Below are 11,856 nucleotides of genomic sequence, written 5' to 3'. Positions count from 1 at the left end.
CAATAGCAGAAAAAAAACACTCAATCAAAACACTTCATCGTTAAGCCTGACTGTAATCATTATAAAATGCATGAATACACTCAGTGACAGAATACGTGCCCTTAATACAGTCATTCAGAATGCAGCTGCCATCTTGACAATTTCCTTTTCGAGTCGTACGTATTATCCAGCCCGAGTGGAGAGTCGCCAGCTCCCAGTTGCAGTGCTTGCTTGATAATCTGTAGGGCTGTGAGTGCAAGGGCTTCTGAAAGGACGTCGGAACCTCCAACCAGCCAGTCGTCCTCCGAGCAGCTAAAATCACATATTGCGTGCGAAGGTTCATCGAAATATTTCATATTCCTCTGATTCACAAAGACACAGAGGCTTTCCCCCCTCTGTTCTGCAGCTAACTAGTTAGCCCTTGCTTGCATCCTGGGCGATCCGATGCAAGCGGAGCCTCGCTCTCGTGCCTCCGCCTGCCTTTGCTTGGACTACGCGGAGCTCTGCTGCAGTCGTCGCTGGCCGCTGAAGACAGACCTGCCCCCTAGATTACATGGGTGGCATAGCCTTTTAAAGTGACACAATCCCCGCTGATGAACATTGTGAGCGTGCCTGGAGAGACTGCACCGCTCAGCAGTTTTCATCCTCCCTCCCAGAGAGAAGGTGGCGGATCTATTTATCTACTTTTCTTTCTCCACAACCGTTTCCGCCCTCCTACACGCCAACATAACTTATGCATAATAATACAGTAATTGTATGAACTAGTCCAGATATTCAATGTGTACATGTTTACAAAACTCATACATCCATTTTGCATAAATAAAATCTTTACTTAAATATCTCATTTTTCATTCACTGTGTACATGATAATTAATTGCAGATAATATGGTGGCAGGTTGAAAGTCAGATCCATTCTTCCATCACACTTTAACTTTCAAACCAAAAACAGAGTTTTTAATGGCAAGAATAAGCTAACATTTACCAGAGAGCTTACATGCTTTTAACCATTAAATATGAAAATGACAAAATATGTATTAATCTACTGAAAATAAGACTGATAATGACTTGAGTGTACATGTCCCTCCTCAGATATCAATAATGTTCATTTGGCCACCAGATAATTCATTAACATCTTTACCTACAATAGGCCTATACGGCCAGGCCACCACTGCCCTGCCTTATTTAAAAGACACAAAAAACAAAAGGCATCCCTTTTCCTGCGGTTACCATAGGAATTGACATACTACATACAGTTTATAACATGTGCAACTCAACTGGATAAAGTGCAAAATGCAAAAATAATCTTACTGACATCCAGTTAAAATGCAGGGTTGTTGAGTTGATCCCATGACAAAGATTAGGATAGGATTGTATTTGTGGTGTATGTGGTAGTGACGAATAACGGAGGAGATGCCGACATGAGTAGGCCTAACTGTATGTGTGTGACAGAAGTAGACTGTACAGAATAACAGCTCATTTTCTCCAACAAGTCCGACCAAGAGCGGATAGCCTGCTCTGAATGACTGTTTTCAAGCAGCAAACCTTCAAGTCATTTATGTGCAACGACAATCCAATTCACCAACCAACCTGAGGAGCAAGAGAACATTTTTTTTTTTTAAATGACAGAGAGAAAAGCTGAGAACGCTGAACCGGACAAAGGCAACTTCTCAAACAGCACACACACGCAAGTAGGCACGCACACACGCACACACCCTCTCATTTCCAAGTCAGAAAACTAAACAGCACCAATGGAGAAAAATAATAAAGAGGTAGGATAGTGCCCAGCTCTTCTCCCCTTGTCTCAGGCTGGTGGGGTGGACTGGATTGGCGTAAAAGAAAAAGGAATGACTCTTCCAAGCGTTTAGACAGTTCACCAGGCAGCACTACTGTATGAAGTTCTCATCGCATGTGGTCCTCTGACTGCACTGTGACAGACGAGCGACGGGCCTGCAGCCTCAGGAGCTGTAGCCAGGCCACGCTGCGCTGCACGGACGCTGGGCAGGCAGGTGGGCATCATCACGTGGTGCTGCGGTCCCCCTCCTGCCAGTATTCCTCCGTCTGCATCTCCGTCAGGCGGGACACGGTGCGCTGGAAGGCAAACACCTCCTCCTCCCCACTGTAGATGGCCAGGCTGCTCGCCGCGTCCTAGACACACGATAGACACATATGACCATAGAGCCGTGAGAGAAGAGGAATTATTGCTATTGCTATACGGACAAAACGTGGCAAAAGTCGTGGATGTAAGTGACTGTATAAAACAACGGTGATGAGCGTTTTTGTTGGCAAGAGAAGTTCTACTTCAGTTAGTTTTATGTAATGACCTACAATATAGTTCAAAATGTATACATTAATGTTCCTCAATGTATACAAGGTCTCAAACAAGGGCTTCTGCCCTCATTGAACATGATCACATTTTTGGATGCTATTAGTCAGCACAGTCCAGCAGGATTCTTCAAATAATTTAACACTTTAGTCGCGTACACTACAGGCTATAGTCTAAGCCAGTGGTTCCCAGCTATGGGTACGCCTAACACTAGGGGTACTTGGGCGAGCTTCAGGGGATACGTGGAAGAATTTACAAATGTATGGAGCTGTCACATGAGAATAGAGGAAGAGATATAGGGCATGACTGAAGTGGTACTCATAGTATGATGAAAAGGCTTAAGGGGTCCACAAGACAAAAAAGGTTGTTAAACACTGGTCTAAGCTGCGTTTCCCCAACACTTTAGAGGTGGCAAACCGTTGCAAAGCTTTGTATGCCAGGGGGTGTCTGAGGCATGGTCGCCTAAAAAATAATTCTGTATAACTATAAGATAAACTGATAGTTTTGCTTGTCATACCAGTCAATTCGGCAAGGTCTTATCATATAAACCCACAGTAAGTGCACAAAGGGGTTAACAAGATGCCTTAAGCGTGGAGAGATTTTCATAGAGGACTTTTATAAAGGATATTTTACCAGCACAACATTATATCTCACCCAATTCACATGCATCTCTTATGTGGGATGCATTAAGGCATCATACTTTACCTGTTTAATGCCAAGGTCATCCAAAACCTCATGGGCATGGTCATCGAGACTTGCCTCAACAACAAACAGATCATCTAATGGGGCTTCGGCAAGAATCACAACTCTCACCTGGGGAAAGACAACAATAAAACATTTCATGTAAAGTATTTTGTTCCTTGTGTTAACCAAGCATATGCAAGTTTTATTCAAGACCAGAACAAGCTTGTGAGGCACACTGCTTTTAATAGATACAGTAGTTTACTTTCCAATTTCAACGAGAGGCACCTCTTTTCATGTTCTACTGTGAATTTGGACCACAGCGGGGCCAATAAGATGAGTCAGACCACCACAGTCTCATCAACACATGGGAAACAGGAAATGACATGTAGAAAATCGTAATAGCTTAAAAGTGCACTGTGCTGCAACTATGCTGCTCATTGAAACTGTGCTGCCTATTACCAAATTGGATCTTTTCATGAATATTTTCTAAATAATAAACCAATATTTACTAGTATAACCAAAGTACAGTAAGTTTTGCAGCCAAAAAATCTATTATTATATTATATTTTATGTCATTATATTATATATTATATCTATTTCTGAAAATGCAAAATGGAGTACCATGGAGAAGATCCCCCCTTTTCAGTATGAAAAGTGCAATTTTCCCAGTCATAATTAATACTACTTTCAGTTTCTTATTTCTTTCATTTCAATCAATCACTACTACTTCTACTGTTCAACTACTCGTGTTAACGTTTATTTCAGATTGTAGTTGAATAAAGCTGTTAATGACGAAGGCCATTCTGGATACTCAACGCCTGCTAATGTGATTTGGTAGATACCACTATTTACACCAATCCTGACTCTCTGTGATATAATCTGATGACGTCACCAATCAACCTGTAAATTCTGGATCAAAGAACTTGTTCTCAAGGCCCAAATATACCCTATGCCTGCCTTGTCAATGACGTTCGTATTTTGTCAGTTCATACATTCTATTCATTAACACCTTCGTTCATAACTCCAGCCGCATTTTCCATGGGGTGTGCTCTTTCTAGTCGTTTTAAGCTGTTTGATCTGTAATTGTAAACTCCCCAGTTTTATGTCAAATTACTAGGGATGCACGATACCACTTTTTTGGAAAACCAATACTAGTACGAGTACATTAATGTCTGTACTTGCTGATACAGAGTACAGAGTACCAATACTTTTACCCACAACATAAAATGAAAATGCACAGCCTTTTTTTCCACCTGTGATATTTGTTTTACCGTCCATTTCCACGTAGATTTAAACCTCGGTTAGTAAATGTATGAGGCAACGCGTGTTTTTTTGTAATAGCAGTATCGGTGCCTGGTATCGGCAAGTGTTTGACGAGTACGAGTAGTATAATGAGAAAGTATCTGGGCCGATACAGATACCAGTATCGGTATCAGTGCATCCCTACAAATTACAGATAAATTCAACACATGGGGAGAGTAAAGCACACTTCACCCGTATCCCTCTTTTATGTGGGACAGGAATGGGCCTTTTCTTAGACAGAGAAAGAGGAATAGGGAGCATGAATGGGCCATTAGATACTTAAAGAGGAAGCACCTTGTGGTCATAGAGTGCATCTATGAGAGTGATGAGGCGTCGCGCTTGTGTCTTCTTCCAGGAGGTGAGCAAAGGGATGTCGCGGATGAACACCGTGTCAAAGAGGTTGGAGATCATCAGGTAGTCACTAGCACCCAGGGGCTGAGGGACACAAGAGACACAGAAATGTTTTAATCACAAACACATCTGACTTGTCAGCATCCTATCTGGGATGTCCTCTCTGATGACATGATGTCACAGATAAGGTTTTCAGGCCGACCAGAACGGAGCCGGTGCTAGTGCCCGCACCAGTTACGTTCGGCACTGAAGTGCTTATCTGCAAAACGACCGTGTTCATACCGGGATCTGAACTTTTTCTGCATGTGACCATGTTACCCAGATGAACGTGCTGATGGCCACGTTGTCGTCATGGTTCTCGGAGAAAAAACAAGTATTTTGCGGTTCTCATTGCGTGCGGAAACGAGCACCGCCACGGTTCTCAGTCAGCCTGAATGCGCCCAGACAGCATGTACTGTGCATGAGATGGAGTGTTGTAGAACATCATACAAGTGGCTTAAAAGAAATAAATTCCCAAAGGTTACATAAAACTAGCCATCAATGGAATATTGGGATATAGAGTGCTGAGTATGCTGTGTACAGTAGAAACAGCAAGGAACTATGTGGGTGTACATCGCATAGCAAGCATTGAACAGATAGGATGGTTTAGTCATATACAGTGCCATGAGAAAGTTTAGGCACCCTTTTGGAAAATCATTACATCGGTTTATTTCTCATTGAGCTTTTAAAGTAGCAACTTCCTGTTAACATATGTTAAACTGTAGGGGAAGAGAAACATTTCAGCAGTGGAAGAATTTTCATAGATGTTATAGAAAGAATTGTATGTGGATTTAAACAAAAATATGCATGTGCATAAATATGGGCACCCCAAAGAAGGTAAACCATTAAAATGAAGTAGAGCTCACCTTTGCTGATCTAATGGCCTTTGGATACTTGCTATACAAGAAGACAAGTTCCAACTGCCTGGTGCTACTGAATAGTTGCCAATTATTCTATCCAGAACCCCTCTAATTCAGTCAGGTTACTCATCTGTCTTCTTTAGACATCCTGGTTCAAATAAATTCTTTCTTTTTCAATGATTGTGATATCTCAAGATTGGTATGACCATTTCAAGATATTGTACTTGTTGTTTTGCATTAACTCATTGTTGAATTTTGATCAGTGCAGTGCAAACACTGTCTTGCTGGAAAGTCCAAACTCTGCTCAGCTCTAATTTTGTGACTGACACTTGAACATTCTTTTGAAAAACATGCTATTTGAAAAGAATTAGTGAGGCCCTTAACTGTAATAAGTCTTACAGTGTGAATACTACCCACGCAGACCTATAGTAGCGAGTGTTTTAGACCAGAGGTCATAGAATGTATGGGTGCATTTTTTGCCATGTCCACCTCCCATTGTTGAGGTCAAATAACTCTTGCTCAATCTCATCTGAGCACACTATGATTTCCCAACATGCTTTTAGCTTGTCCAGATAAGCTTTCTGCATAAGTTTAACAATTTATTTCTGATGGATACACAGGAAAGCCTTTTTATTCGGCACCCATCCAATGAGCTTTTGCCCTGTGAAGAGTATACGTGGAAGGACCCATGTCTAAGTCTGCACTATCAGCAGCTATGGTCTTGTAATTCTATGGAGGTGTTCTGTAGTGTGCCTGTTACCATTCTTACCATCCTTTAGCCATGCCTTTTTAACTATTTATCAACAAACTACAGTTTTTTCAGAGCCCACCATATTCCACTCTCCAAGACAGAACTTAGGACGAGCCTTGTCTGCTATTTTGTATGATAAATAACATTTTAATGACCAATAATATCTGTCTTGGTGACTGAAGGGATTCCAAAGTCATTAAAACCAGTTTGTGCTGCAAAGGTGAGCTCTACTTCATATTAATGGTATACCTTCTTTGGGGTGCCCATATTTATGTGCACGCCTATTTTTGTTTAAATCCACATAAAATTAATTCTATAACACCTATGGAAATTCTTCCACTGCTGAAATGTTTCTCTTTCCCTACAGTTTAACATATGTTAAAAGGAAGTTGCTACTTTAAAAGCTCAACGAGAAATAAACCGATGTAATGATTTTCCAAAAGGGTGCCCAAACTTTCTCATGGCACTGTATTGGGTGTTGACATTCCATGCTAAAGATGGGGCGCAAAAACACACACACACACAAGGAAGAAAATGGCTCACTCACTCGATCACACAACTCATCAAATGTACAGTCCAGGATGGTCCCACACGCTTTACTGAGAGTCAGCTTCCGATTACGCACGTTCAGAATCCTCGGCCTTGTAACTGTTGAAAAATAAACAAAGATGTGGTTACTATCAAAATAACGTCAATAGACATCCTAACAGCTGTTACAACAGCAAGAACATGTACTGAGCTTAAGAAAATATAGTGTCCTGTTTTGGGCACAGACCACACAGACAGGAACACATTGCACCCATAAGTGTAATAGTCCTGATAAAAATAACTCTGAAAAGACGAGATATGATCATTCAACAATGCCACTCGTACCATACGTAAACTGACTGAACTGAAACACTGAAATTCTGAGAACATAACCCGGAGAGAGCATAACCAGGACGCTGGCATTTTACAAGAAGCCTCTCTATTCACCCATTTTAGTCTAAGCCCTTTTTGGGGAAAAAAAGGGCCCGCTGCCTATTAAAACCTTAATATCTCAGCCTCCGAAGCACATAAAACCATGAAATAAAGTTGCATTTAAAAGCTAGGATCCTCATTTTGCATTGGAATGTGTTCGTTCAGCTCTGACATACCCACATTTTAAATAAAACAGCTCAAATCTCAAGAAAGTGAATGCAGCCTATACTGTATGTCGCTCCAAGACAAAATGGGTTAAGCGACTCAAGAGGAGACAGAGAGCCCACTTACTGTCATTCTGCTTAAAGGCCATCTCGTCGAACATCTTGTCCAAGGTAGCGTGCACATCTGGTTCACTTGTGCTGAATTGAAGAGAGACAGACAGTGGTAAAGGAGAACGTTGGCCAAGCCAGGTAAAGTGTGTACAGAATTATGGCAAGAGAGTCCAGGGGACTTACAGAAAGAAAAGTTTTCCAGCACCGGGACGGTTCCTCCTCCTATAGTCAATTCCAGAATCCAGCTGAAGTGTTTGGCAATGGTCCTGCAGACAGCAGAAAACACACAGTGTGTTTTTTGGGTGGTAAGAAAAACAGATGATGAGAGAGGATAGACTGTGACAGACAGGGGGAGACTGACACCCCCAAAAAGAGAAAGAGAAAGAGAAAGAGAGAGAGAGAGAGAGAGAGAGAGAGAGATTGGCCAATATGTAATATGTAATAACAGAAGAGATGAAGCCAAGGTCCTGATTTCCAGTTTTGCAGCATCACTGTTAACATGTGCCTCAGAAAACAACACTACACACACACCAACAGCCATATTGTAGCCATTTTGTGAAATCCAGTCAATACATACAGTACCAAAGGTTACCTCTGAATAATATATCACAACGCACCCATAGCCTTGTCTCCTACTGAGGAGAACCACATGACATCACGATCAAACAAAAATGTTCACCTTTAGCACAGCGATGAAGGGCACAAAGTTAACTCTCTGAAGTCCGTTCTTGTAGAGGTCTGCAAATGGAAGACAATACAGTACATAGTCAAATGGAATGCTCACCCACCCCACATCCTATGGCATGTTTTACACACTGTGAAAACTGAGAGTAAAGTCCACAACACCAAGCTCGTGTTTTTCTTATTTTAATGTGACGTTTCGGGCAACAATGACAATGTCTGATGAAGGGCATGTTGCCAGAAACGTCACATTAAAATAAGAAAAACGGGAGCTTGGTGTCGCTGAGTTTACTTTCAGTTTTCATGTGATTTTGATAGTCCTCCATCCAATCTTTTTGAGACGGATGTGCGTGTTTTCTTTCTCTCGTCTTCTTTTTTTTTTTTTTTTACAAATGCTTTACACACGGTTCCAGAAAAACATCATATAGACTCCATACCCTTCCAGAGTTACACACGAGTACAAGACAATTTTTATGGTCAGATTCCATAAGATTTTACTATGGAACATTTTATATACATTTTCTTGAATGCGCTTGCTTTTAAGAAATTGTATGCTATATTTTAATAAGTTAAGACAAGGCCCCTGCTATAAATTTGTTGATACCAAGATGGTTTTAATAAGGACACTGTGTAATGTAGTAGTGTAGTAGTAAAGGTGGTAGCTACTATAGTAGTAAAAGTTTTTCGATGAATAGTAAGGCGTTTCAATAGTGGATGGGTGCATTATGAGGCTACTTTAAGATGAGAGGAATTGGTGAATAGCAGTTCACCTTCTGGCTGACGGTTGGAGGTGGCCACGACCACAACTCCGTGTTTGAAAAGATTTTCAAAAAGCTGTTTCAGTATCATTGCATCAGCAATGTCAGTCACCTGTGAAATGAAGAACACATCTCAACGAAAAGGCATGTGAGAAAACAACACGTATCCAAAGTGACCAGAGCACAAGACTTAGAAGCACAAATTATTCATTTTTCTGTCTCGCTCCTCAAAAGCACCTCCACATATCAGACAAGATGCTCATTCATCCACGACATCATGTTAGTCAAAAGAGTTCAGTTATAAGAAAATGGTCTTCAAAATACGTTTTGTGCTTCATCAAAAAGCCTCATCAGCGTTTCAGAGAGTACACAGAGTGTTCCTGAGAAATAAGTCTAGGTCCTCTCAACAGAACTGATTAAGGATTTTGATAAAGGCCAACATGCACTCAGGCTCCAAAAACAAGTGCACTTACTTACAACTAAACTCTTGTGGCAAATCCACATTTTTGTAGATGAGAGCTCAACAGCTATTTTGAGCTCTTTAGAGGGAGGAAAATGCTGAACGCTCTCGATGAACCAGTAAACTCCAAATATGCTGGTGCTCTTGAAGTCAAATAGACAAATGTCCCTTTTTCGTAGACTTGGTGGCCACTGGGCCTACTTCAGGCAACTCTTGCATATGAGTCAAGGAGAAATAAAGTTCTTTACGTTAAAACCCCTTTATTGTAAACTGGGGCATTTTGATTCTATTTGAGCTTTTTGATGCTATTTTGAGCTTTAGCTTGTGAGTCTTAGTTTCAGAAGACCCGCTTTTGCTGGGCGTACCTGAAACTCATCGAAACACAGAAGGGAGGCCTCCTCACTGATTTCTTCTGCCACGGGTGCAATGGGGTCATAAGACTTTGCCATTTTGCCAGCTTTCCTCTTAGGCATGGACTGCTTCAATCGATGTATTCCTGATGACAATCAATCTCACCAGGTTAGTAGCGAAAAGATTTGCACTTTCACCCGTATTGAACAGACTGCCGATCATAAATGTTCACACTTTAAAAACATTTGACAGCAACATCTTCACAATCACTCTCGCAAAATGAAAGGAGACTTTAAAAAAGGAGATAATTTGGAATTGAAAACAATTTAGTCTGAAACAACAGCCAATCCCATTGATACATTATGTTAGATAATGACAGAATAATTAAACTCACTCTGATGCACATCAAGCATAAATCCATGGAAATGGACTCTTTTCTTTTTGTTTGTCTCAACGTAGGAGTAAAACATGTCCATGACCATCGTTTTACCCGTACCTGAGAAGACCACCAAAAAGCAACAAAGAATAATTACATTACATACATTTAGCAGACACTTTTATGCAAAGTCACTTACAAAGAGGACAACAACTTACTTGTGCATAGCAAGAATCAACGAGAGGAGCATTACAGAAGAATTTACTGTAGATGTGTACTGTGTAGGATGGTGGCCAGTGGCCACTTTTCATGTATGAAAAGTGCAATTTTCCCAGTCATAATGAATTAATACTTAGAATTTGAAGTGGTGGTAAGTATACATGGAAAAGATAACATTTGTGAATGGGCAGCATGAATTCTGGAAATTAACTACTGAAAATATTACACAGTGCACCTTTAAAAATGGTATGTAATAATATTTAAGGGAGATGGTATTTATCTACTTGCCTACATCTCCATAGATATAGTAGCCTTTGGGTATCTTCGGCTTGGAGAACATCTGTAGAGTAAATAGCAGTTTAGTTGTATTGCAAACATTACTATACATGGCACATGCAACTTTAGATGGAACATTTAGAGTATGTAAACCTTGCATTTGTGTTAAGGCGACAAACACTGGTTGACAAACAGTGATTAAAATATTGTCACCTTAGAAAAGAAAGATTGGGGCTGGTTATCATAACCCTTCAGTGTCTGCTGTAGCTTTTCCAGATTCTCCAAAACTGATTTTTGATGAACGTCCTCTTTCAGAGTGCCCTCTTCCACCAGGCGCCTGTAGTGTTCAATGGGTCCTCCATAGCTGGCTGTTACGCTGTCTTCAACCGACTGTGACAATGCATTCGCTGCAAACCCTAGAAATCGAGACTCCGGTTGTTACATTGTAACATGGCGGTTGTTACATTGTAACATGACGGCTATTTTGGAACTTGCTTGCAACAGAGAAACTTCCAGCTGACTGTCAAAAACGTTGACCTGGGCTGACGTTAGCTTGACTAGTCGACTCTACACAGAATTCCAAATCCCCCCACATTGCTAATACACGACGTAGAGGAGAAACATGATAAACATAGCAAAGACAATACAGTAAGAGGTAAGTTGACTCCTTGAACGTTTTTGCAAAACCATAATCGTATCAAAGTAAAACTTGCCATATCAGTTATCTCTACATTATGCTAAACTACAGCTGCTAGCTAAAAACACCCCACGTAGAGGCCAGCACAGCCTTCGGTAATGTTTGTCATTTGAACGGATTTAAATGAAACCACTTACCCCGTTTAACGAAATTCAAACTAAATGGTATTGTTAACAACTTCGTTTTCCATAAGTAGTGGTCTTTAAAAAGAAATCGGATGCTAGCAGCACCCAAGGGCGCTGTGCAGGCAGCCATCTTGGTTTGTGCCTGGGATGAACTTATTGGTTGTTTGACAAACCAACAGCAGCGTCACTGTTGTGGGCAGCTTCAAAGGGCCAGCAGTCGTCTCGTGCATGCAAATGCTATGGTCCCGTGCATTGGATGCTGATGAGAGAATGATGCAGACTAAGCCTAACATAACGTAAGCAAACAAAATACTGTTTAATACTGTGAAAGCAAAATACTGACAAAATACTGTTTACCATTACACTACCGTTTAGGCATACTATACCAC

At 40.9% G+C, this 11,856-nt stretch overlaps 1 protein-coding gene across 1 annotated transcript; it reads right to left on the bottom strand.

Moving 5' to 3' along the window:
• Positions 1–33: 33 nt before the first annotated feature.
• On the bottom strand, positions 34–11,602 carry afg1la (AFG1 like ATPase a). The gene is made up of 13 exons (XM_063184229.1): positions 11,480–11,602; positions 10,859–11,061; positions 10,658–10,709; positions 10,169–10,270; positions 9,789–9,919; positions 8,976–9,075; positions 8,204–8,262; positions 7,708–7,790; positions 7,541–7,611; positions 6,837–6,937; positions 4,583–4,723; positions 3,008–3,115; positions 34–2,124 (listed from the first exon to the last, which is right to left on the bottom strand). The coding sequence occupies exons 1-13, from the start codon at positions 11,595–11,597 to the stop codon at positions 1,996–1,998; spliced, it is 1,398 nt and encodes a 465-aa protein (XP_063040299.1). The 5' UTR covers positions 11,598–11,602; the 3' UTR covers positions 34–1,995.
• Between the last annotated feature and the right edge of the window lie 254 nt (positions 11,603–11,856).

The sequence above is a fragment of the Engraulis encrasicolus genome, chromosome 19 (genome assembly GCF_034702125.1).
Source record: "Engraulis encrasicolus isolate BLACKSEA-1 chromosome 19, IST_EnEncr_1.0, whole genome shotgun sequence".
Taxonomy (NCBI): Eukaryota; Metazoa; Chordata; class Actinopteri; order Clupeiformes; family Engraulidae; genus Engraulis; species Engraulis encrasicolus.
Note: the sequence above shows the minus strand (reverse complement) of the source record. Positions and strands in the feature narration are given on the sequence as shown.